At 47.2% G+C, this 23,454-nt stretch overlaps 1 protein-coding gene across 9 annotated transcripts in view; it reads left to right on the top strand.

The window, feature by feature from the left end:
• The window catches only part of ARVCF (ARVCF delta catenin family member), a 330,432-nt gene that overhangs the window by 242,755 nt on the left and 64,223 nt on the right, over positions 1-23,454 (top strand). For 6 of the 9 annotated variants that reach the window (XM_081842752.1, XM_081842750.1, XM_081842751.1 and 3 more), the window contains 4 exons: positions 7,396-7,513; positions 12,642-12,813; positions 15,735-15,752; positions 21,092-21,163. In XM_081842752.1, the coding sequence (XP_081698878.1) occupies positions 7,396-7,513; positions 12,642-12,813; positions 15,735-15,752; positions 21,092-21,163 (380 nt within the window). The remainder of the gene's footprint in view (positions 1-7,395; positions 7,514-12,641; positions 12,814-15,734; positions 15,753-21,091; positions 21,164-23,454) is intronic. The other 3 variants (XM_081842755.1, XM_081842754.1, XM_081842753.1) reach the window with 1 other exon arrangement.

The following is a 23,454-nucleotide window of genomic DNA, read 5'->3' as shown; positions in this document are numbered from 1 at the left end:
CCTCCTTCTGCTCCATGAATTTGCCAAATCCTATCTTAAAGCCACCCTAGTAAGTGGGCATCACTGCCTCTTGTGGCAGAGAGTTCCATAGTTTAACTATGTGCTGCATGAGCAAGTGCTTTCTTTTATTGGTCCTGAATCTCCCAATATTCATATTCATTGGATGTCCATGGGTTCTAATGTTATGAGAGAGGGAAAGAAGCTTTTATCTATCCACTCTCACTATGGCATGCATAATTTTATACAGTTCTATCACAATTGCACTCATTTCACAGCAAAGTTATGCTTAAAATTCTACAAAGCAGGCTTAAGCAGTATGTGGACTGAGAACTCCCAGAAGTGCAAACTGGATTTCGAAGGGGCAGAGGAACCAGAGACCAAATTGCAAACATGCGCTGGATTATGGAGAAAGCTAGAGAGTTCCAGAAAGACATCTACTTCTGCTTCATTGACTACACACAAGCCTTTGACTGTGTCGACCACAGCAAACTATGGCAAGTTCTTAAAGAAATGGGAGTGCTTGATCACCTCATCTGTCTCCTGAGAAATCTCTATGTGGGACAAGAAGCTACAGTTAGAACTGGATATGGAACAACTGATTGGTTCAAAATTGGGAAAGGAGTACGACAAGGCTGTATATTGTCTCCCTGCTTACTTAACTTATATATAGAATTCATCATGCGAAAGGCTGGGCTGGATGAATCCCAAGCCGGAATTAAGATTGCCGGAAGAAATATCAACAACCTCAGATATGCAGATGACACAACTTTGATGGCAGAAAGTAAGGAGGAATTAAAGAACCTCTTGATGAGGGTGAAAAAGGAGAGCGCAAAATATGGTCTGAAGCTCAAGATTAAAAAAATAAGATCATGGCTACTGGTCCCATCACCTCGTGGCAAATAGAAGGGAAAGAAATGGAGGCAGTGAGAGATTTTACTTTCTTGGGTTCCATGATCACTGTAGATGGTGACAGCAGTCATGAAATTAAAAGACACCTGCTTTTTGGGAGAAAAGTGATGACAAACCTAGACAGCATCTTAAAAAGCAGAGACATCAGCTTGCCGACAAAGGTCCGTATAGTTAAAGCTATGGTTTTCCCAGTAGTGATGTATGGAAGTGAGAGCTGGACTATAAAGAAAGCTGGTTGCTGAAGAATTGATGCTTTTGAATTCTGGTGCTGGAGGAGACTCTTGAGAGTCCCATGGACTGCAAGAAGATCAAACCTCTCCATTCTTAAGGAAATCAGCCCTGAGTGCTCACTGAAATGACAGATCCTGAAGCTGAGACTCCGATACTTTGGGCACCTCATGAGAAGAGAAGACTCCCTGGAAAAGACGCTGATGTTGGGAAAGACGGAGGGCACAAGGAGAAGGGAATGACAGAGGACAAGATGGTTGGACAGTGTTCTCAAAGCTACCAGCATGAGTTTGACCAAACTGCGGGAGGCAATGGAAGACAGGAGTGCCTGGCGTGCTCTGGTCCATGTGGTCACGAAGAGTTGGACGTGACTAAACGACTAAACAACAACAAATCATGTTGTCTTATGCTCGCCTGTTCTCTAAACCTTTCTTCATCCCCGAATAAAATGGATCAACTTAGATTACTGCTTGCACCATCCACTCCAACTCTGGGCAAAGTCTGTTTGTGTCCGGCATAAGATGTGAGCGGTGCATCATTGCCAAATTTTGCTAGTCTGATCTCTGTGTTCTTCCTTGTCATCCAGTCAGAAAGTACATTAATGCTAATGCTTACTAATGTAAGAAAGTAAAAAGGACAGTGTCATCTTTGCATTCTCGGAGCATTAATATACCTGCAAAATGGACACTGTTAGAAGTGTAGTTGCCCTAAATGATCCACTTAAAATTCTGTTCGGAATAGATGGCAGGAAATTGGCGAGGCGGGAATTGTCTTTGGGAAATAATCTGATCATTTCTTCATTAAAATTCTGCCCAGTTTCCCCTAAATGAAGGGCGCTTCAGAATGAAAGAGAATTAAAATGTATAATAAAAGGGTTTTATTTTTTTAATAAAAAAAATTACATGTTGCTCCAGGTGGTTCATTTTCATTGCAGTGGTGTCACCCTCTGAGCTTTAACTAACCCCCCCCCCAAAAAACCCCTCCTATTTTTACTTAAAGGTACTTGAAGGTGGATCTTCAACTGTTATTACTGCAATAGCTTCAAGGTGTCATCAGAGTATTCGGGTCCCTAATTTCCATTTCATAAAGAGCTCAACTTTTTTTAATTGATTGCCTGGCCTGGTTCCCTATTTTAGCGTAGCACACTGGTAGCCAGCACAGCTTCCTTCAAAAGTAGTTGGACTACAACTCCCGTCATCCCTGACCATTGGCCATGCTGGCTGGGACTGATGGGAGTTGGAGTCTGACAACATCTGGAGAGTGCTATGTTGGATAGTACATTGTTGTTGTTGTTGTTGTTGTTGTTGTTGTTGTTGTTGTTGTTGTTTTTAAACGCATTCCACTCAATTAGAAATGGCTAGCCGAGACTGCGAGTTAACCATTGTGGCCCGACACCCTTTATTCGCCAGGAATCTGTGCACTGTTAAATTTGTTGTAAGTTGGACTGGCTTGGTTGGTGTGAAGGACTTGGACAAAAGACTGCTCATAGGCAAACTCTGGCCCTCCAGAAGTTTGGGACTACAGTTCCCATCATCCCTAGCTAACAGGACCAGTGGTCAGGGGTGATGGGAATTGTAGTCCCAAACATTTGAAGGGCCGGAGTTTGCATATGCCTGGTTTAGAGCTCAGGATCGTCCACTGAAATTGAGCGTTGAAGCAAGTATGTCTTTATGCAGTGCGTTTTTTAACTGTGGCATTAGCTCCCGGAAAATGGTGGGAATAAGCTAGAGCAGGGCTAGCCAGCCCCAGTCTGCATGGCTATTTCATGATCAAGGATGATGGGATTTGTAGTCCACCAACACTGAGTGAGGCTGGATCAGTTGTGTGGAGTTTGCTCCAAACAAACTTTGGATTTCACTTGTCGGAAGTAAAGAAGAGGATGGCCCTGGGATATGGCCGCTCGACGGCTGATATCTCCATCTTGTGGTTCTGTTTTTGAGGATTGGCACTCCAAAAGTGAGCTTGCAAGCACATACCCCTGCCCTAGATGTAACAGCATGTCCCTCCTGATCTTTTCAGGAATCTTCCAGCGCTCGCTAAGGCCCTTGTGCGGCACAGTGTGACTTTCTACATGCCGTGCCAGAAGATTAAAGAGAAATATAAAGCAGCGCTGCGGTTTATTTCCTTTGATCTACATATCTAGAAGACATTTCCATATCAGTCTCTGTGTTGTTTGGCACAGGAACTAGGGAGCTCCCTGAAGATGTGTTAAAAATAAATGGAAACAAGGCTCTTCACACACACACACACACACACACACACACACACACACACACACCATGCTGCCCCAGCTTTCTCAAACAAGTCGGCAGAACCTCAAAGTTGCACAAGTGCTGATGTTAAGTTGTGCAGCTGGCTTCTGAGAGGGCCGCTCCCCTTCCCAGGGGGGGCGGTGTTGCAGACAGGCCCTGTGCTCTCCCCATGTTCAGCAGGGGGCGTGGCAATGCTGCCCACATCACAGGGAGTCCCGGCCGCATCACGCCCGTGGCCGACCAATCCGGTCCACCGGGGTGCATGGCTTGCAGTATTTAAACAGCTGCGCAGCCGGGGGGGTTCTCCCTTCTTGCTTCCGCTTCATTGGATCTCCCGCCCTCCCACCCTATTTCATGTGTTTGCCATCATGGCCTTGCTACGGTCGTACGGAGTACATTTCCAAGCACAATTCAGAGTGACCATTAAAGCCCTAAACAGCCTCAGTCCAGTATATCTGAAAGAATGTCTCCACCCCCATCGTTCTAACCGGACACTGAGGTCCAGCTCCGAGGGCCTTCTGGCGGTTCCCTCACTGAGAAAAGTTAAGTTACAGGGAACCAGGCAGAGGGCCTTCTCGGTAGTGGCTCCCACCAGATGTCAACTACCTGACTTTTAGAAGACATCTGAAGGCAGCCCTGTTTTGGGAAGCTTTAAATGTTTGATGCATTACTGTATTTTAATATTTTGTTGGAAGCCACCCCGAGTGGCTGGGGAAGCCCCGCCAAATGGGCGGGGTATAAAAATAAATTATTATTATTATTATTATTATTATTATTATTATTATTATTATTGGTTGCCTGTTGAGGGGGCCAGGTAGGAATCTTTCCACTTGGCAAATTGGCACCAGCCATGTGGTTTTCACCTGCCTGATAGCAATTGTCACAACTTTGTAAGGTTTGCCGGTTAGGTATTGGTAAAACCTGGTTTATGGGAGGGGAGGTTTTGGCCATCACCTGCCCCTCCTTTTTAAGGGTGTTCTGTTAAAGGGATCCGGGGGTGTGGATCTCGTCCAAAGTCCAGGGATGGGCTAGGGCCATGCCACGACCCCATCGGGGGCCCCAGGGGAGCTCTCAGTTGATGTACAGGGCTCCCCCTACCAGTAGTTGACCCTTACTGGACTACCTGCATGGCGGGCAGGAGTCAGATAGAGTCGGTTCAATTCCAATGCCTAAGCCAATACCACTCACATTCTGTAACCAATGAAGTTGTGGCCTTAATTATCCCATTAACCTAAAATACTGGTGTCCATGTGTCTTATTTTCCAACAAATGGGGGAGGGCTCGGGACCTTGACGTGCAATACGGAAGCAGACTGAGCTACCTGTCAGGATTCAGGTTCCAGGCAGAACAGCACACAACCTGTTGTTAAGCCAGCCATGATGTATCTGTATCAGATATCATTCCAGAGAATCAGCTGGTGTGTGGAGATGATATCTGGCCAAATAGAAAGAGGATGGGCTGGACCATCGTGCTTCGAACGCCGGCTCCGTTGACCCAGGAATTACATCACTTCCACTCATTGTTCCTCCATTCCCTTCACCTTCTTACTCATCTCCCTTTTACAGTGGTACCTCGGGTTAAGTACTTAATTCATTCCGGAGGTCCGTTCTTAACCTGAAACTGTTCTTAACCTGAAGTACCACTTTACCTAATGGGGCCTCCTGCTGCCGTGATGCCGGAGCCCGATTTCTGTTCTCATCCTGAAGCAAAGTTCTTAACCTGAAGCATTATTTCTGGGTTAGCGGAGTCTGTAACCTGAAGCGTATGTAACCTGAGGTACCACTGTACTGCTTTTGCATTCTCAGTCTCAAATGTATTTTTTCAACCATGAGGTCTAGCAGCTTTAAAGGCTGGGGACACTCAAAATCCCACAAACCAAATGCTTCCTACAATTGGGTTCGGCTGCCTAAAATTTAACCTTAGCTGCAGGTTTCACTGTGCAGTTTAGATCAAGGGCCATCCAACTGTATGGTGTCTTATTGTCCTCCTTCTCCAGATTTTACTGTGGAAAAATGTGAAACTGAATGTGGTGCATTCCACCATTCCCGTTAGACCAGGCATCGGCAAACCCTCCAGATGTTTGGGACTACAGTTCCCATCATCCCTGACCACTGGTCCTGTTAGCTAGGGATGATGGGAATTGTAGTCCCAAAACATCTGGAGGGCCGGAGTTTGCCTATGCCTGTTTAGACTCAATGGTACATAGAGTGTGCTTAACTATGTGGCGGGTTTCTGTTTATTAATGATGATGGATTTCCACCATCTATTTCAGGCTATGGTTTATAATCCAAACTATAGATTCCTGTCAGGGGCTCAGGAGCAGAGGCACAGGAGAGGGAGGAAATGGAGAGCGAGGGGGAGGAATCCGAGGGGAGCGTAGGCGGTGACAGTGGTCAGAGTGATTCCATGAGCCTCTCCAGCGAATCGGAAGATTCACAGAAGGGAGCGCCGATGGCCAGGGCAAGGGGGGTGCCAAGGGGGAAACACCAGAAGGAAGGGGCCAGCGGGGACTCCCAGAGCAGCAGTTGGAAATCAGGACCAGCTTCCCCACCAGAGCGCAGTGGGGGGGAGGAGTCCCAGGCATCGGGACCAGTGTTCTCACCACCAGAGAGAGGAGATGAGTCAGGATTGACCACGCCTCCATCGGAGAGCAGGGAAACGGTCAAGAGGAAAGTTACCGGCTGGGCACGCGCGCCAAGTTCAAATGTACAGGCGAGCGGCACAGCAGGTAGCCCGGATAGGGAGCCAGGTCCTAAAGCCCGCCGGAAGGAGGGGCAAGACTCAGGGGGGTCAGCGTCAGAAGAGTCCAGAAAGGAGGAAACCCCAGGGGGCAGAAGGACCCAGAGGAGGAAAGAACAACGGAAGAGGTGGAGTAAGGCTAGAGTCTTAAACTGGTGTCTAGGAGGCGGAGACTCAGATGGAGCTTCGCCGGTCTAGGTTCTAAGACGTGGAGTTGCACGCTGCGGTTTGGAAATGGAAACTAATCTTCAATAAAGACTTTTATACGTTATTACTGACTAGCGTTGGTCCTCTGTGAGCTGGGACCTAGAGGCAACTCTGACAATTCCTTTTCGAAACAAGTGAAACAAGATGGCTATTTCTTTTGAAAAAAGGTTATCTTCTAATATTTTTGTTCCCAACCTGGTTCCATCCAGACAGTTTGGACTACCACTTCCATCTACCACAGCTAGCAAAGCGTTGGTGCTTCCCGCCGATAGGCATTGTATTCCAACCCACCTGAAGGTCACCTACTAGGGAAGGCTGTGCCAATATATAGAGGGTCTTTTGCCTTTAACATTGCAACAACCACCTGTTAAATACTTTTGCTATTATACTTATTTTGACAGGTAGAGAACTCTGGAATTTACAGAACGAGAACATAGGAAACTGCGTCTTATCCAATAAATATTCATGGCTTTCAGCCACAGGCCATTGCAAATACAAGAAAACGCTTGTTGGCACAGACATAAAACATGGATTAAAAATATACTCCCATTTAAAATGCAGCCGAAATCAAAACAAACCCGAAAGCTTCCTGGGGTTACTCTTAGATTCAGCTTGCTCAAGTCAGCGAGCCACTTTTACCGAACCAGCACTGACATTCAGTTCAAGATTCTCTCTTGGGTTTTCTTTGAGAAGGAGGGGATAAAGATACACGTCAGGGAGAAGGAGGGAGTGAAGATCTACACCCGGAGGCCGGATCTGCTACCCCTGTGGTTTCTGCTGCCCAAGGCAGTTTCCTCACCTTGTCCAACGGGTGGGCCAGCCCTGCCAAGAGCTCCTGGGTGTGTTGCAGAGCTGCAAGCTGAAGCTCTACTTATCATGCAATACAGAAGCTGTGGTTCCCTGTTGGCTTGCAAGATGATCTTTTGTGTGTGTCTTGGTTAATTCAAGATCATTAGGTTCTTAATGTCTGTAATTGACGCAGGAGGGTGCGGGGGGCTTGGCTTAATTTTGCTATGTGGAGATTATGGCTTGTAACATTTGCCTACCTCTCGTTTTGCAGGAACGTCAGTTCGGATGGAGCGGAAGCGCGCAGGAGGCTCCGGGAATGCGACGGCTTGGTAGACGCCCTCCTTCATGCCCTGCAGTCTGCGGTGGGCAAGAAAGACACAGATAACAAGGTGATTCTGCTCCCTGGTGCTGGTGTGAATAGAAACTCACTTTGGCTTAAGCAAATGTGGATTTCTTGATGAGGGGGACGTACAGGATGCATTGAAGGTGAGGGGCGAGGTCTAGCTGGGAACATCTGCTGGCTTGAAAGATGCTTGTATTCACAGAAGCTTAAAAGGCAGCCAGGCCTGCTACAGGAAAGCATTTATCTCAGTGCAAGCTGGTCCATTAGGAGGAATCGGGGCACTGACCCACCTAGCTTTGTCTGCCTGCAGCCAGCCCCCACATACTGGCTTCCTCCATACTGAAGGAGCGTCTCCACCCCCATCGTTCAGCCCTGACACTGAGGTCCAGCTCCGTGGGCCTTCTGGAGGTTCCCTCACTGCGAGAAATGAGGTTACAGGGAACCAGGCAGAGGGCCTTCTCGGTGGTGGCGCCCGCCCTGTGGAACGCCCTCCCATCAGATGTCAAGAAATAAACAGCTATCTGACTTTTAGAAGATATCTGAAAGCAGCCCTGGTTAGGGAAGTTTTTAATGTGTGATGTTTTATTGTGTTTTAATATTCTGTGGGGAGCCACCCAGAGTGGCTGAGGTATAAATATTACTACTATTAGTAGTACTATTACTACTACAACCAGTCCAGGGTGTGTGCTGGCGATCAGCTTCCCCTCTCCTGCTCCATAGGGTAGAACCCGATCCAGTAGATTCAAATCACAAAAAAGGAGATTCTGAGTAAACATTAGGAAGAGATTTCTGACGTCAAGAGCCTGTTTGACGGCGGAACAGGCTATTTTGGAAGGTGGTGGGTTCTCTAAGCAGAGGTTAGAGGGCCACCTGTCATGCATTCTTGAGCTGGGGTTCCTGCATTGCAGGGGGTAGACTAAACAGCCCTTGGGGTCCCTTCTAGCACTACAATTCTGTGATTCTATGATTCCTCCTACTTAGTCTCCATGTTGCCCTTGTAGAGCTCTGCAGAGAGGAGCAGGGAGACATCACAGATGCTTCAGTTGAGATTCCTGCGTTGCAAGACTAGATGACTCTCAGCTCTACAGTTCTATGATTCTATGAAAACTAGAAAGAGTTGGCTCTGCCTGACTCAGTCTACTGCCCCACCCATCCCAATGGGCACCAGCCACCACCAATCAATACTGGATTGCTGTTATTGACAGGCATAAATGTATTTTCTTCCCAAACAGTGGAGTTTGGGAGGTGCTTCTACCCAGGGCCGGATTTAGGTTTGGTGAGGCCCTAAGCTACTTAAGGTAATGGGGCCCTTTATATGTCCAGCTGTCCTTTGTCAACAGCAAATTGTCGCTGTTTTTTTGTTTTGAATTTATGCTATGTGGCAATTGATGGACCTAATAGGTATCTAAAGCCATTTGCACATGTTGCCATGCAACCAGTCCATGCAGAATGTAGGCACCCTATACAGTGGTACCTCAGGTTACATACGCTTCAGATTATAATTAATAATAATAATAAATTTTATTTATATCCCGCCCTCCCCAGCCGAAGCCGGGCTCAGGGCGGCTAACAACAATAAAACAGTACAACAGTACAACAGAACACAACACTCTAAAATCATTCATTATAAAATTAATTCAAATCAAACCAATGGCAACCATTGGGCCAGAGCTCCTCGAAGATTGCCGAAAGAGGGAGTCAGGCTGTGCCCTGGCCAAAGGCCTGGTGGAACAACTCTGTCTTGCAGGCCCTGCGGAAAGATGTCAAATCCCTCAGGGCCCTAGTCTCTTGTGACATAGTGTTCCACCAGATCGGAGCCACAGCCAAAAAAGTTCTGGCTCTAGTTGAGGCCAGCCTAACCTCTCTGTGGCCTGGGACCTTCAGGATGTTTTTATTTGCAGACCATAAGTGTCAGGGGCTCAGGAGCAGAGGCACAGGGGAGAGAGGAAACGGAGAGCGAAGGGGAAGAATCTGAGGGCAGCGTAGGGGAGTATGACAGTGGCCCGAGAGATTCCATGAGCTTCTCCAGCGATTCAGAAGATTCCCAGAGGGGGGCGCCGATGGCAAGGGCAAGGGGGGTCCCAGGGGGGACGCACCAGAAGCAAGGGGCCAGCGGGGACTCCCAAAGCAGCAGCGGGAGATCAGGACCAGTTCCCCCACCAGAGCGTAGTGGGGGGGAAGAGTCCCATGTATCAGGGCCAGCGTCTCCTCCAGTAGGGAGAGAAGATGAATCAGGGCTGACCACGCCTCTATCGGAGAGTGAGGGAACGGAGGGGAAGTCAGGTCCAGCTAGCCCCCCCGAAGGGGGAAGCAGTGACAGGAGCAGTGTAACGGTCAGGAGAAAGGTTGCCGGCTGGGCGCGCGCGCCAAGTTCAAATGTACAGGCGCGCGGGACAGCAGAAAACCCGGATTGGGAACCAGGTCCTAAAGCCCGCCGGAGGCAGGGGGAAGACTCAGGGGACTCAGCGTCAGAAGAGTCTAGAAAGGGCAAGACCCCAGTGGACAGGCGGACCCAGAGGAGGAAAGAGCAAAGGAAGAGGTGGAGCAAGGCTAGAGTCTTAAACTGGTGTCTGGGGGGAGGAGATTCAGACGGAGCTTCAGCGGTCTAGAGTTTGAGACGTAGAGCTGCGCGCCGTGGCTTTGAAATCGAAACTGAACTTCAATAAAGACTTTTTTATATAACAAGGAACTGGCGTTGGTCCTTTGTGAGCTGGGACCTCGGGCAGCTCTGACAATAAGTTTCTCTGTGGGACATACCAGGAGAGGCGGTCCCGTAGGTACGAGGGTCCTAGGCCGTATAGGGCTTTAAAGGTTAAAACCAGCACCTTAAACCTGATTCTGTACTCCACCGGGAGCCAGTGCAGCTGGTATAGCACTGGGTGAATGTGATCTCGCAGCGTAAGGAGTCTCGCTGCAGCATTCTGCACCCGCTGGAGTTTCTGGGTCAGTCTCAAGGGCAGCCCCACATAGAGCGAGTTACAATAATCCAGTCTGGAGGTGACCGTCACGTGGATCACAGTGGCTAGGTCAGGGGCGAGAGAGGTAAGGAGCCAACTGCTTAGCTTGGTGGAGATGGAAAAATGCCGCCTTTGTTATAGCTGCAATCTGCGCCTCCATGGAAAGGGAGGTGTCGAAGATTACACCCAAACTCTTAACGGACGGTGCTGGCACTAATTGCGCCCCCACAGAGATGGGAGTTGCCCCCCCCCCCATCCCATATCGTCCCGTTCCAGCCACAGGACCTTTGTCTTCGAAGGATTTAGCTTCAATCGGCTCCCACATAACCATCCAGCCACAGCTTCCAAACATCTGGTCAATGTGTCTGGGGCCGAGTCAGGATGGCCATACGCTTCAGGTTACACATACGCTTCAGGTTACAGACTCCCCTAACCCAGAAATATTACCTCAGGTTAAGAACTTTGCTTTAGGCTGTGAACAGAAATTGCACAGCGGTGGCGCGGCGGCAGTGGGAGGCCCCATTAGCTAAAGTGGTGCTTCAGGTTAAGAACAGTTTCAGGTTAAGAACGGACCTCTGAAATGAATTAAGTACTTAACCAGAGATACCACTGTATATAGAAATGAGCAAATCAGTGATATTTTAAGGAGCAGGCTAGCAGGCAGGGCCCATTACTTCCATCATAGGTGCCTACACACCACAAAACACTTGCTGTATGTAGGTTCTATTTTATTTGTTTTTTATCTTATATTTTTGAAATGTACATCCAGTTTTTTTTCCCTTTAGATTTTTTTTGGGGGGGCCCAAGAGAGTGGGGCCCTAAGCTATAGCTTGTTTAGCTTATACATAAATCCGGCACTGCTTCTACCTACCCCACCCCTCACCCCTGGTAACAGCTTTCCGCAGTATCATACAGAGGTCTTTCCCAGCCCTGCTGAGCAATGCTGGGGGATTAGAATCACAGAACCATAGAATTGTATGAGACCCTGGCCCAACCCCACCCCTGCAATGCAGAAATATGCAGCTGTCCCACGCGGGGATTGAACTTGCAACCTTGGCATCATCTGCACCATGCTCTAACCAACGGCGCTATGCAGGCTGAAGCTGGGACCATCTGCATGCAAATCAGATGTTCTGCCACAGTCCCAACCCCGGCTGTTGTTGGTCACTGGCCTCTGTGCCGAAAGAACAAGACTCATAACATGCCGAGTCTCTCTTTTTCCCAGCTAGGGCATTCAGCGGAGATTTGCTTGCATGGGGCAGGTGGGTGGAGGAGCCCGTTTCCGGGTGTGGGGGGGTACCCTATGGGATTTTGATGCTCTTTTTGTTCTTCCTTGACTCCTGCCAAGCCCCTGATGAATGACCCCGCTCTAGAGTCTGAGGCAGTGGCCTTTCTGCCTCCCGAGAGACTCATTAGCTACAGACTGAACCTCTTGCATAAAATGTGTGTTTTCCATCACTGAGCTGCAGCAAAAAAAAAAAGGGTGCTTAAAAATTTGCAAGTGACTTCCCTTGATGAGGTTTGGTTCATCAGGGGAAGGAACAGAACTCGGTTGTAGTGAAGCTGTTTTTCACACAGAAGGTCCCGGGTTCATTTTCCGGCACCCCTGCTAAAAAGAAAAAAGAAGATTTAAGGATGGGAACTGCTCCATTTCTCCCTTAGAGCCACTGACTGTGTCATGCTGGCACAACCCTCTCCAACCCGGTGCCCTATAGATGTTTTGGACTACAACTCCCATCAGCCCCATTCCACATTTGCTGTGGCTGATGGGAATTGCAGTCCAAAAACCTCTGGAAGGTACCAGGTTGGAAAACAGCTGGCATACGCCATACTGAGCAAATACAGTGGTACCTCAGGTTAAGTACTTAATTTGTTCCGGAGGTCTGTTCTTAACCTGAAACTGTTCTTAACCTGAAGCACCACTTTAGCTAATGGGGGCCTCCTGCTGCCGCCGCGCCGCCGAAGCACAATTTCTGTTCTTATCCTGAAGCAAAGTTCTTAACCTGAAGCACTGTTTCTGGGTTAGGGGAGTCTGTAACCTGAAGCGTGTGTAACCTGAAGCGTATGTAACCTGAGGTACCACTGTAGTCTCACCTGGTTTAAGCAATTTCCTATGTCTGCTTGTTTTTCGCATCTTCAGTGGTGTAAGATAATTGCTTACCAGTCTAATGGCTTTTCCTCTCCCCCCCCCCCTTTTGGGCAACCACCTTGCCGCAGTCTGTGGAGAACTGTGTGTGCATCATGAGGAACCTCTCTTACCACGTCCACAAAGAAGTCCCGGGAGCAGACAAATTCCAGGAGCTAGAAGCAAATCAACTTGGAGGCCTGGGAGGAACTCAGAAGAAGAAGAAGGATGACGCAGGCTGCTTTGGAGGAAAGAAGGCCAAAGGTTTGTGTTGCTGCAACCCTAAAGCAATGGCGGCTGCTCCACTGGGGCAAACAGAGCACATCCCCACCAACCTCACTCTTGAGTTCTCCAATCCCACCTACCTTCTTGTTTATGAGTCAAGGAGCGGCACTTACTTGCCATCTTCTTCCTCCTCCTTCCTCCTCAATGTTGCCCCTTCAGAACTCAGCAGGGAGGAGGCCGTGTGCAAAACGAGAATTGGTTGGCTCAGCCTCTCATTGGCTCTGGCGCCACCTACTGTTCGCCTCCCTGCCTCCTGCCCTACCAGTGGGTACCAGCCATAACTGAAAGCCAGAAACAAAATGCTTGTGTTCACATCGTACAACCCAGCTTGTCCGAGGGCCAGCCTTTTGCACTTGGATCCTGGTGTGTGTGTGTGTGTGTGTGTAGCTGCCCCTTGCCCTGCCCTGTTTGAAGAGGCACTTCTGTCTCTTTCTTCTGAACCTTCCAACAGTCAGCTTTATGGGACAACCCGTGAATCTTATTCACCTCTATCATGCCCCTGCGTACTTGTCTTTTTTCTAAACTAAAAAGTCCCAGGTATCATAACCTTTCCCCCTAAGGGAGTCGCCCCAATCCCTTGATCATCTTGGTTTTCCTTTTCTGAACCTTTCCTTCAGTAACTGTTTGGAAACAAGGCAACCAGACCTGTATCCTGTATTCCGAGTGCGTTCGGCCATAGATTAGTGTAACAGCATTAGGATATGGGCGGTTTAATGAATAATGGCATAGAAAATGATGAACTAGAGGCTGGGGAGTGAGGCTCATGCAAGCCCCAGTAACCCAACACTCAGGAATCTCTGCACACCTGTTGGACCAGGTTGGCCCAGCATATTAAATGAAAGAGAAAAGGCACAATGGGTGGTGTGGTTTGCATTACACATCTAAATCAGGGTCAGCCTCTGGTACGTCACAAGCTTTTAACCTAATCTGTGCTGAACAGGCCTGGTGGCTACCGAATGTTAAGAATGTTATACAATAAAGATCCATTGGTATGTAACACCCATGTATTCCATCCCTCCATCACCCTGACCTTTGTAAACAGCTGTTTTGTATCTCTGATCCATGGGCCTTTTAACCCACTGACTCTGTTTCTGTCGTGTGAGAGTATATTGGAATCTGAGTGTGTGTGTACGTTTGAGCACAGTTGTGTTAAAGGGTGAGAGGGAAGCTGGTGGAGAAGATTCAAAGGCAGGAAACCAGGATCAGAAGCAGCAGATTGCAGTTTGGAGCTCACACAGAGCCTAGAGTTGTACCCAATATAGCACTAGGTTTATGATTTGATTTCTTTATTTAATTTATTGATATGCACTTTAGGCAGTCCCATTAAACAGGCTGCAGAATAGCAAAATAAAATGTATACAACAACGGAACTGAGAAACTAGGATAGAATGCAATGCATTGCAATATTAAATAAAACTGTGATCGAAACTATACATTGCTAAAAACTGACAACAGAGCAGAGCATTTTGAAACATCTTTAGAGTCACGGATCCCTTCCTGCTTCAGCCTCCGTCTTGGCAAAGCACATTGTGGCTCATGAAATGCTACACGTCACCCCCAAATTCTGCCTTATATCTACTGAAATTGTACAGTGCTTACGACTCATTCCGTTACCACTCTTCCTTTTCTTCTCCCACACCGCACATGCACCCACTAGTATGCACAAATGCAGTGGCACTGTGGTCTAAACCACTGAACCTCTTGGGCTTGCTGATCAGAAGATTGGCAGTTCAAATCCCCGCGACGGAGTGAGCTTCCGTTGCTCTGTCCCAGCTCTTCCAACCTAGCAGTTTGAAAGCATTGAAAGCACACCAGTTCAAGTAGCTAAATAGGTACCACTGCAGCAGGAAGGTAAACGGCGTTTCCGTGCACTCTGGCTTCCATCACAGTGTCCCATTGTGCCAGAAGCGGTTTAGTCCTGCTGGCCACATGACCCAGAAAGCTGTCTGTGGACAAATGCCAGCTCCCTCGTCCTGAAAGCGAGATGAGTGACGCAACCCCATAGTTGCCTGTGGCTGGACTTAACCGTCCAGGGGTCCTTTATCTTTACCTTTTACCTTTTTACAAACACCATTCACGCAACCACTCCAGAATCTCCAATTCTCAGCCACTAACCACTATCACAAGTCTCTCCTTTAACACAACAAAACAATTCACTGCAAAAACGGAGAGGAGAGGACAGGAGAGGGTTAAAGTCACTTAGTGATATATTTGTTCTTCTGCTGGCTGGTGCCCTCCATAACTTGCTGCACCACAATTCCTGTCAGTCCTAATTGTTGGGTCATACTTGCTAGGGCTGTTGGGAACTGTAGCACAATCACATCCAGAGGGCACCACGGTTTCCTTGGCATAGGAGCTTAGCCTACTTCAACCCCACCCCACCCAAGCTCTTTTTGAAGTTTGTAGAAGAAGAAGAAGAGTTTGGATTTAATATCCCGCTTTATCACTACCCGAAGGAGTCTCAAAGTGGCTAACATTCTCCTTTCCCTTCCTCCCCCACAACAAACACTCTGTGAGGTGAGTGGGGCTGAGAGACTTCAGAGAAGTGTGACTGGCCCAAGGTCACCCAGCAGCTGCATGTGGAGGAAGCGAACCCGGTTCCCCAGATTACGAGTCCACCGCTCTTAACCACTACACCACACTGGCTCTCAAAATCAAACAGAGAAAAGTGGACTCTCCTTTTTTTGCAAGTAACGAGTGTGGTATACACTATGGGTGCAAGTGTGTGTGTGTGTTTTCCTCTTCAGGAATTCAGAGTTGCTATTTACCTGTAGCTCTCGGGTTTTGAACCTGTTCTGTGAAAATCCTGCAACTGATTGTTCGTCTGTTTCCCCCCTATTGCTTTCCTCTTGAAAACGTTTGTTTCTTTTTTCTTCTTTGGCTGCTTTTGTGGTTATTAGAGGAGTGGTTCAATCAAGGTGAGTCTTTTCTACATTTCTTCTCTGACGTCGCTGTCCTTCCCCCTTTCCTCTTCCCGTATATACAGAGGCGGAAACTGGGAGCAGAGGTTGGCTCCACCCTGCCGCCCCTCCCCGGTTCCCAAGGTGTGTTGCCGCTATGATGCCCCATATCCCACTTGTTTGCTTCTGTTGCTGTAGATTGCAAATTCCTGTGATGAATTCAGACTGCTTTGAGTTACTCTTCTTGTAGTGTGATATGGAGGAGAGCTACTCTTAGAAGACCTTCCCGTGGCCAGTCCATTAGGGCAAGTGGGACTCTGCTTCCTCCAAGCAGTAGTGTAGTGGCAAATCCAGAAATGCAGGCTCCCTCCAGGATAGTCTCATCCATACCCCCTCAATAATCTTCTAATTCTCCAACAATAATAGCTGGGAATGCATTGCAATGATCATTACAGATCTCCCAACCCTATGCCCTATGCCAGGACTGGAAAGCTGCCTTTCAGCTAGATTTTCTGTGCACGTACATGGGCAAATGATTTGGAGTGCTCTGATATCTTATTTCAGAGTGACTTAAGATGTGTTTTCCTTGAGTTTCCATTGTACATAACAACAAACTCTTGAAACTGAAGTGCCTTTTGTTTTCAGTGTTCCTATAAATGCTTAGTTTTGGAGCATTCGGTACAAGTCCTCCTTGAGATTTTTCCCACAGAGCTTCTCCAGTGTGACCCTAGCAGCCAATCCTCAATAGTTAGCTCCCGTCATTTTTTGCTGGTGGACTCTGATCAACACAAAGTGTGGCAATCCTTCTTCTCAGTGGCTAAAAAGCTCCCCTTTCATGCTGATTGGATGGCTCTAGGATGCTGGAGACAAAAGAAACTACTGCAGAAATAGTAATTGCCCTGGGCTACTACACCTCTGCCTCCAAACCCATCTGACTTCTTACTTAGATCCAGCCCAGAAGCTGGCCTTGGTCTGTCAGTGCCCTGGCACAGGTATGGAAGCCTGGAGGGCACATTTGGCCTAGCCCAAAGCTTCCCAGCCCTGACATAGGGCATGGGGTTGGGAAGCACAAGGTAGGAAATGGCCCCAGTATCCTTTTGCATGCATGCCCTCCCAAAACTTGAACCCACACTCCACATAGTTCCCCACCACCAGTGGGATGGGGAGTTTTTCTGCCAGTACTAGCTGTTGTGAAATGCTGGCCTGAGAGTGTTCCATGTGGTAGGCAGAATCCATACTTTGAACAGCATTTATGAATGCTCTTGTGCTCAGCTCCTGTTTGCATGCTTCCTGCGGGCATCTGACTGGTCACTGTGAGATGAAGCCAGGGTCTCCTTGTGTTCTTGGTGCCATTCATTGGTTTGGGATGCACCCAGATGTTGAAGCCATTCCTCCAGCTTCTGTGTGGTGGTCACCATGTCATCCTGTTAGATTCCAGTGATGTGGCCCTCCAGATGTTGTGGGACTCCAGTTCCCATCAGCCACAGCCAGCGTGGTCAGTGGTCAGTAGTTTTTACAACATCTTGAGAGCCACAGGTTTCTCCATGAGCATGTAGATCTCAATGCAAAAATCAGAGCAACTGCCTTTTTCTGCATTTCTTGGTTGGAAAGGTTTTGTTTTACTACTAAAAGGTTAGAACTTCATTTGTAAATTCAGCCTTTCTCATCTTTTCTCAGTGGCCAGAGCAGGGGATAATGAAAGAAATGCTGGGAATCAGATGCACTTGACAGCCCCCTGTTTCAGAAAATATGGCGTTCAAGAAGCTTTTAATTTCACGGCTTGAGAGATTGCAAATCGTTTATTATACAAGCAAGTTTCCTGTCAGGCAGCCCTTCCTGTCCCCAAGGTCTTTGCCAGCTCTGATAGCCAACTCCCATAAAGCAGGCCTGTCAGCTACCATCTTAAAAGCTGTCTTTCTTCTGCTGAGGGCTTGAGCAGCGCTTCTCGTCTGAAAATATACCTCTGTCCCCTTTGGGACGGGGCCCCTGGGTGTTGTCAGATGCCACTTGACGGTGGGGAGAACGAGAGGAGCGAAGAGGAGGGAGGGGATACACTGTAAAGACAAATCTGATGTGCCAGAACTCCTGACAGCTGCTGAGTGCCACATAGGTTGTAGACCTGTCATTGCTGAACTCTGAGGTAAATCCAGGGCAGGGGCAGAGAGAACAGCCCTGGATTTCCCTAAACTTTTCCTCAGGAATTTAAAAACCTCTAAGGCTGCTGATATGTTGGTCTTCTTCCAAAATACTACATCCTGAGGTGCAGTTAGGTCAGGGGTGAGGAGCCTTTACCTTGCTGAGGACCTTATTCCCTTATGGACAACTTTCCAGGGGTGGGTGGGGCCTGAGGGAAACATTTATGGCGCAATGGGTGTGAACCTTCCTTGTGTACATTAGGCTAGATTTCAACCACGCAAAAGTCACTTGGTTCTACACATAGTGGCATAGCGTGGGTTGCCAGTGCCCGGGGCCTCACAGAGTAGTGGTTGGGAAACGGATGAAGCACGCATGCGCATTCAACCGCCTAACGGCGTCCGCATCACCCAGGACAGAGATAAGAAAAGAAGAGGCATTATATTGTCTGGAGAGGTCACTTTCTAGTTCGTATGGAGAAGTCATTTTCAACGGAAGTGTGCAGTGGTATTGAGGCAGCACCAGGTGTTGAAATTTTGCACACCTAACCATTTTGCGCCGGTGGGCAACTGGCCCTCTGCCCCCCATGCTACACCACTGAGCACACACTGCCTCAGCACAGCTGCACACTTGCATTGCAAGAGGCAATATTTCCATTCCAGAAGAGATTCCCTGCAGGCAAAAACACAGAGTGTGGCTTATGGCGAAACTCAAGCGCCAGGTATAGAGACCTGGAGGTGTTTGGCCCATAGGCCTGAGGTTTCCTACCCCTGAGTTAGGTAATTTTATAATTCTGGATTGAATGGTCTTATGGGTGGTGGTCTTCACTTACTTCAAATTGTCTTCTCTTTTCCACGCCCCACCCCCTTAGTAACGTGTGCCATTTTGCTTGGTGAGCAAGTCCAGCTGCCTTCGGGTGACCCTTCTGCTGACTGGGGGGTCCTGGACTCCTGCCCCACATCATCACTTATTGCCTGCACCTGCATTTCAGCTATGTCACTCTGCCCTCCAGCTGCTGGGATCAGGCCCCAGCTGAACACCAAGACTGGATGGGACATTAAGCCCATCCAAGAGCTGCTGTACATTTACCGGCAGTAGAGCACAAGGAAGGGATATCTGTGGTCTTCTGGGTGTTGCTTGACTTGCAGTTCCCATCAGCCTGCATGGCCAAAGGCCAGGGGTGGTGGCAACATCTGGCTTCCCACAGATTCTCCACCCCCTGCGATTAACTATGTAAAATTCCACCCAAGTGGACAGCGTAGCTTTTGCTGGAAGCCAAATGCAGCAGAACAGAAACAGCACTGCATGCAGTCAACATGGGTTGGAATGGAAATCAATGCTTCCTCATCATGCACAACCTTAACAGGGAGCAAAGGTGTTGAAGCAGAGAAAAAGAGCATAGGGATCTGCAGTAAGACCAGGCAGTCTTTTGTGGAGAAAACAGAATGTGTATTGCGGGTGGAGAGTGATGTTCTCCACTTTTGCATTCTACGTTCTCCCTTTCCCTCTCTTGCCTTCTGCCATAAATTCTTGTCATTTCCGAAGTGACAAGTTAAGAGTCCTCTTCTCAGAGAAGCATATGGGCTTAGCTGTCATCAGAAGAAAAATAAAATAGTGGCGTTCTGTCCCAACAGCTGACATCTTGCCTCTTTGCTGTTCTGCTTGTCTCCCAAAGCAGGGTGCTGTTGTCTTGTTTTGAGCGGTCTAAAAGAAACAAAAACAAATAAGTATGAAGGATCTGGGAATCTTCTTCAGATTGCTATCATTGACCCTAGCCAAGTTTTTGTCAAAAAGCGAATAAGAGAGGCCAGTTGGGTGGGGAAGCGACTTTGGTTTTGACATTGAGCCTGTTCTGTCGACAGACACAAACAAACTCTGTTAGCCAAGTTGTCTGGTTAAAAAAGTGATGGTTGGATTTAACGGGTCTTGAAACCCAACAGCTAAAGTGTATGAAATATTGAAAATCTGTGATCAGACCTCCTGTTTCCATGGCAGAAAAAAGGCAGGATATCAATGCAATAAACTATTAATAATCATGAAAATATATCAGGCACATCATGCAAGCAGGAAGATGAACCCCATTCTCCCCATGACTGCCCCCCACATTAGATAAAAAAATTCCTTCCAGTAGCACCTTAAAGACCAACTGAGTTAGTTCTAGGTATGAGCTTTCGTGTGCATGCACACTTCTTCAGATGCATGCACACGAAAGCTCATACCTAGAACTAACTCAGTTGGTCTTTAAGGTGCTACTGGAAGGAATTTTTTTATTTTGTTTTGACCATGGCAGACCAACACGGCTACCTATCTGTAACCCCACATTAGATGTTTAACATTGGGCCATGAGATATTTTGGTCAAAGATCTCTACCAGAATTCTCCCCAAAGCCTGTCCTTCCCATGTATTAGAGGCAATGACAACTGAGCCAGTTTGAAACCGGCTTATGTTTGTAGTGTAAACATGCCCTTGAATCTGATCAGACCTGCACATTGACATTTGTCAGTTTCAGATTTAAAACTTTTTCTCTTGTGAATAAAGAGTATACCAACACACATTTAAAAACACTTGACCTGTACTCTGGGAATGTTTTGGGGAAACTGGTTGCATTTTTCTGTATGTATCATGTTATTTAAGCGGAATAAGATGTAATGTTTAGTTTTTTCTTCCTGGTAGCAAAAATATTTGGGGGAGGTCCCGCATAGAAGGTGTGGGTTCCCCCCACTAACTCTTTGAGGCACAGATAATGGCCACTGATTCTCTGAATAGCTGTTTTGTTTTGTTTTTCACTGCAGCCTTTTGTTTTTAGATGTTTTTATTGTTTTGTTGGTGGTGTGTTTGCCACCTGGGTTCCTTTTTGGAAGGAAGGGCAGGGTTTTTTTAAAAAAGAGAGAGAGAAAAGGACGAATAAATAACTAACTTTTAAAATAAATAAAGAAGTGAAACAAATTTAGGATTAGGCCCGGTGATTGACATTGCAGCAGGTCTCACTAACCAGTACATAAAAAATATGTGTTTATTACCTTGGAATGTGAAGACATGACAAATGTTTCCTTGCATGCCTGGAACTCTCCTGCAAATGGTGCACGCATGTGATGATGTTGTGTAATGTTGGGCTTTGTGCCCCATTTGTCCTCTTTTCCTCTCTGGACGCAACAGTGACTGATTCAGGTTTATTCGTGTGCTGCTGATTCCTTTCATTGCTCATTCTTCTGTGTCGTGCACAGGGAAGAAGAACGGAGATGTGGACAGAAACTTTGATACACTGGATTTACCTAAGCGGTCTGAGTCAGCAAAAGGTAATGTGCTCGCGGGCGTGCTTTTTCAAAGATCAGCAAGGGGCGAGGGAAGAAGCATGCTCTTGAGAGGTCTTGCAGAGGGATTGAAAAACGCCACATTTATCCTTATCTTTCATGCTTCTTTAATTTCACTATTAAATGAGCGTTCAACGGCCGGTTCTGTTCCCGTCTATTATTTTGTTTTCTGATTGAATTGGTTTGAAGAAGATATAACGAGAGCTGAAGTCTTCCTTTGCAAACAATGTGCATTTTCCGCACTGTTTCCTACAGCAGATTTAAAGGATTCTAAGAATATTGCCTAACATGTGTGTGTGTGGTGTTACAAATTTTATGCATATCTAACAATTAAATTTAATATTGAGGAGACGCCGTCTTTGCTTTACATCACCCAAGGGGAGCTCCAGGGTGGGTGCTGTTTGTGTACCACTGTTACTTTGGCGCCGCTTTTCTTCTGTCACCCATCGTGGTCAATGTGTGGTCTGAGCTGTATGTTCTTCCTTCTGTTTGGGTTTGACGGGTTGAAAAGATAACAAAACTTAAGGTTTGTTAGCGTGGCAAACAAAGCCATTCTGAGTACAGGCTTTACACATGGCCAAAATGGAATCACAAGTGCATGCTAAAACATAGCGTACTTTTTTGTGCATAAGACTGGGTTTTTTATTCAAAAACCATGTTAAAAATTGGGGGTCATCTTATACATGGATAGTGCATTGTGGGGACATGGGATTGGTTGTTGCTGCAAGTCGGAGATTGTTATTGGTGGCAAGATCTGGTGTTGGCTGTTGCCGTGGCAATTGGTGGGCGATTTGTTGCTTTTGTCGGCAAGGGAACAGAGGATAGGTGGCGTTCGCGACATGCACAAGCGGCACTTTTGGTGTGGTGGGTGAGCGATTTTCAGCCATCCCCCCTAATAAAAGCTCAACAGCTTAGGGCAATCCTCTCCCCAAAAAGCTCAACAACTTGGGGGAATCCCCTCCCATTTTCTAAATTTTGAGTCTCCCAAAATAGGGGGTGTTTTATACACAGAAAAATACGGTACTGCTTTTTCCTTCCTAAGGAGGTGGTTTGAGATGGGTTGTAAAAGCTGCAAAATGTTGAGACTTCCCTCCCCCCCCCCAAAAAAAAGAGTGGGGCAAACCTCTCTGGAGGGGAGTACAGGTGCTGGCCAGTGGAGGCAGCTGTTTTCTTCCTTGACAAGAAGGTGTTTTGGGACTCAGTTACATTAGTAAAAAAAAACAACAACCCCAATGTTTTGAATGTATTACAAACGTGCAACACCAGATGGGTCTGGAATGCAATAATAATAATAATAATAATAATAATAATAATAATAATGTGATTTTTCTATAGTGATTTTTTCTTTTGTTATAACGATTTAATTTCTGACTTATTTATAGCGTGTGTGTTTCCCCTGTGTGTAGATCCACCCTTGGTAAGGCAGAGAAACAGAATGCCCGCCTTTGTGTCGATCCGGGTTTGATGAACAGACAGCTGCATTTCTTGATGCCTGTTTTAAAAGTTGTGGCGACTGGTGCCCTTTGGAGCTTCTAGGGTAGAAGGCAGGAAGGCCAACAGTAGGGGGAGCCGGAGCGAATGATGAGCAGAGCCAACAAATTCTGGCTCTGTGCCTGTTCTTCTCCTTGATGGATTCTAAGAGGGCGCCCCTGAGACTAAGGAGGGGGAAGCTGACAGCTAGGGTCACCCCCTGGATTAGCTGTAAGTGGGAAGGCAAGCCGTCAGGGGCCAGCTGAGGTTGGTGGAGTAGCTACCCGTTCACTACTATGGTACAGTCTCCACGGCAGGGAGCCCAAAGCATTCATCCAATTCCATCCAATTTTATTGTTGTTAGCCGCTCTGAGCCCAGCTTCAGCTGGGGAGGGCAGGATATAAATAAAATTAATAATAAAGTTGTGGCCAAAATTATGCCAAAAACCTTAAACAAAAAATTCTGTGTGATGTGTGAGTTATTGGGGTGGCCCTAGGGACCTTGACACGCAATGGCTTTTCTCTGATTAAACACGTCAACTTTGCCATCTCTGCTAAGTCAAAAAATTGTAACTACCATTGCTCCAAGGTAGGAAATGGCGACTCTTTCCATCTTTGTGCATATAAAAGTCTCGCCACTGTGGTTAGGTATTGAAATAATGTTCCATAGTCAGTTTCATAGTCAGTATATCCAACTGTATTTCCTAGCAGGAAAATTTCTGCTTTCAGTTGAATGGTCACATTTAAAATCTTCTCCATCAATGTTTGTATTTGTATCTGACATTTCTTAGCTTTTTCCACCAAGC

Source organism: Podarcis erhardii (genome assembly GCF_964252035.2).
Source record: "Podarcis erhardii genome assembly, chromosome: 15".
In the NCBI taxonomy this organism is placed as follows: domain Eukaryota; kingdom Metazoa; phylum Chordata; class Lepidosauria; order Squamata; family Lacertidae; genus Podarcis; species Podarcis erhardii.
Note: the sequence above shows the minus strand (reverse complement) of the source record. Positions and strands in the feature narration are given on the sequence as shown.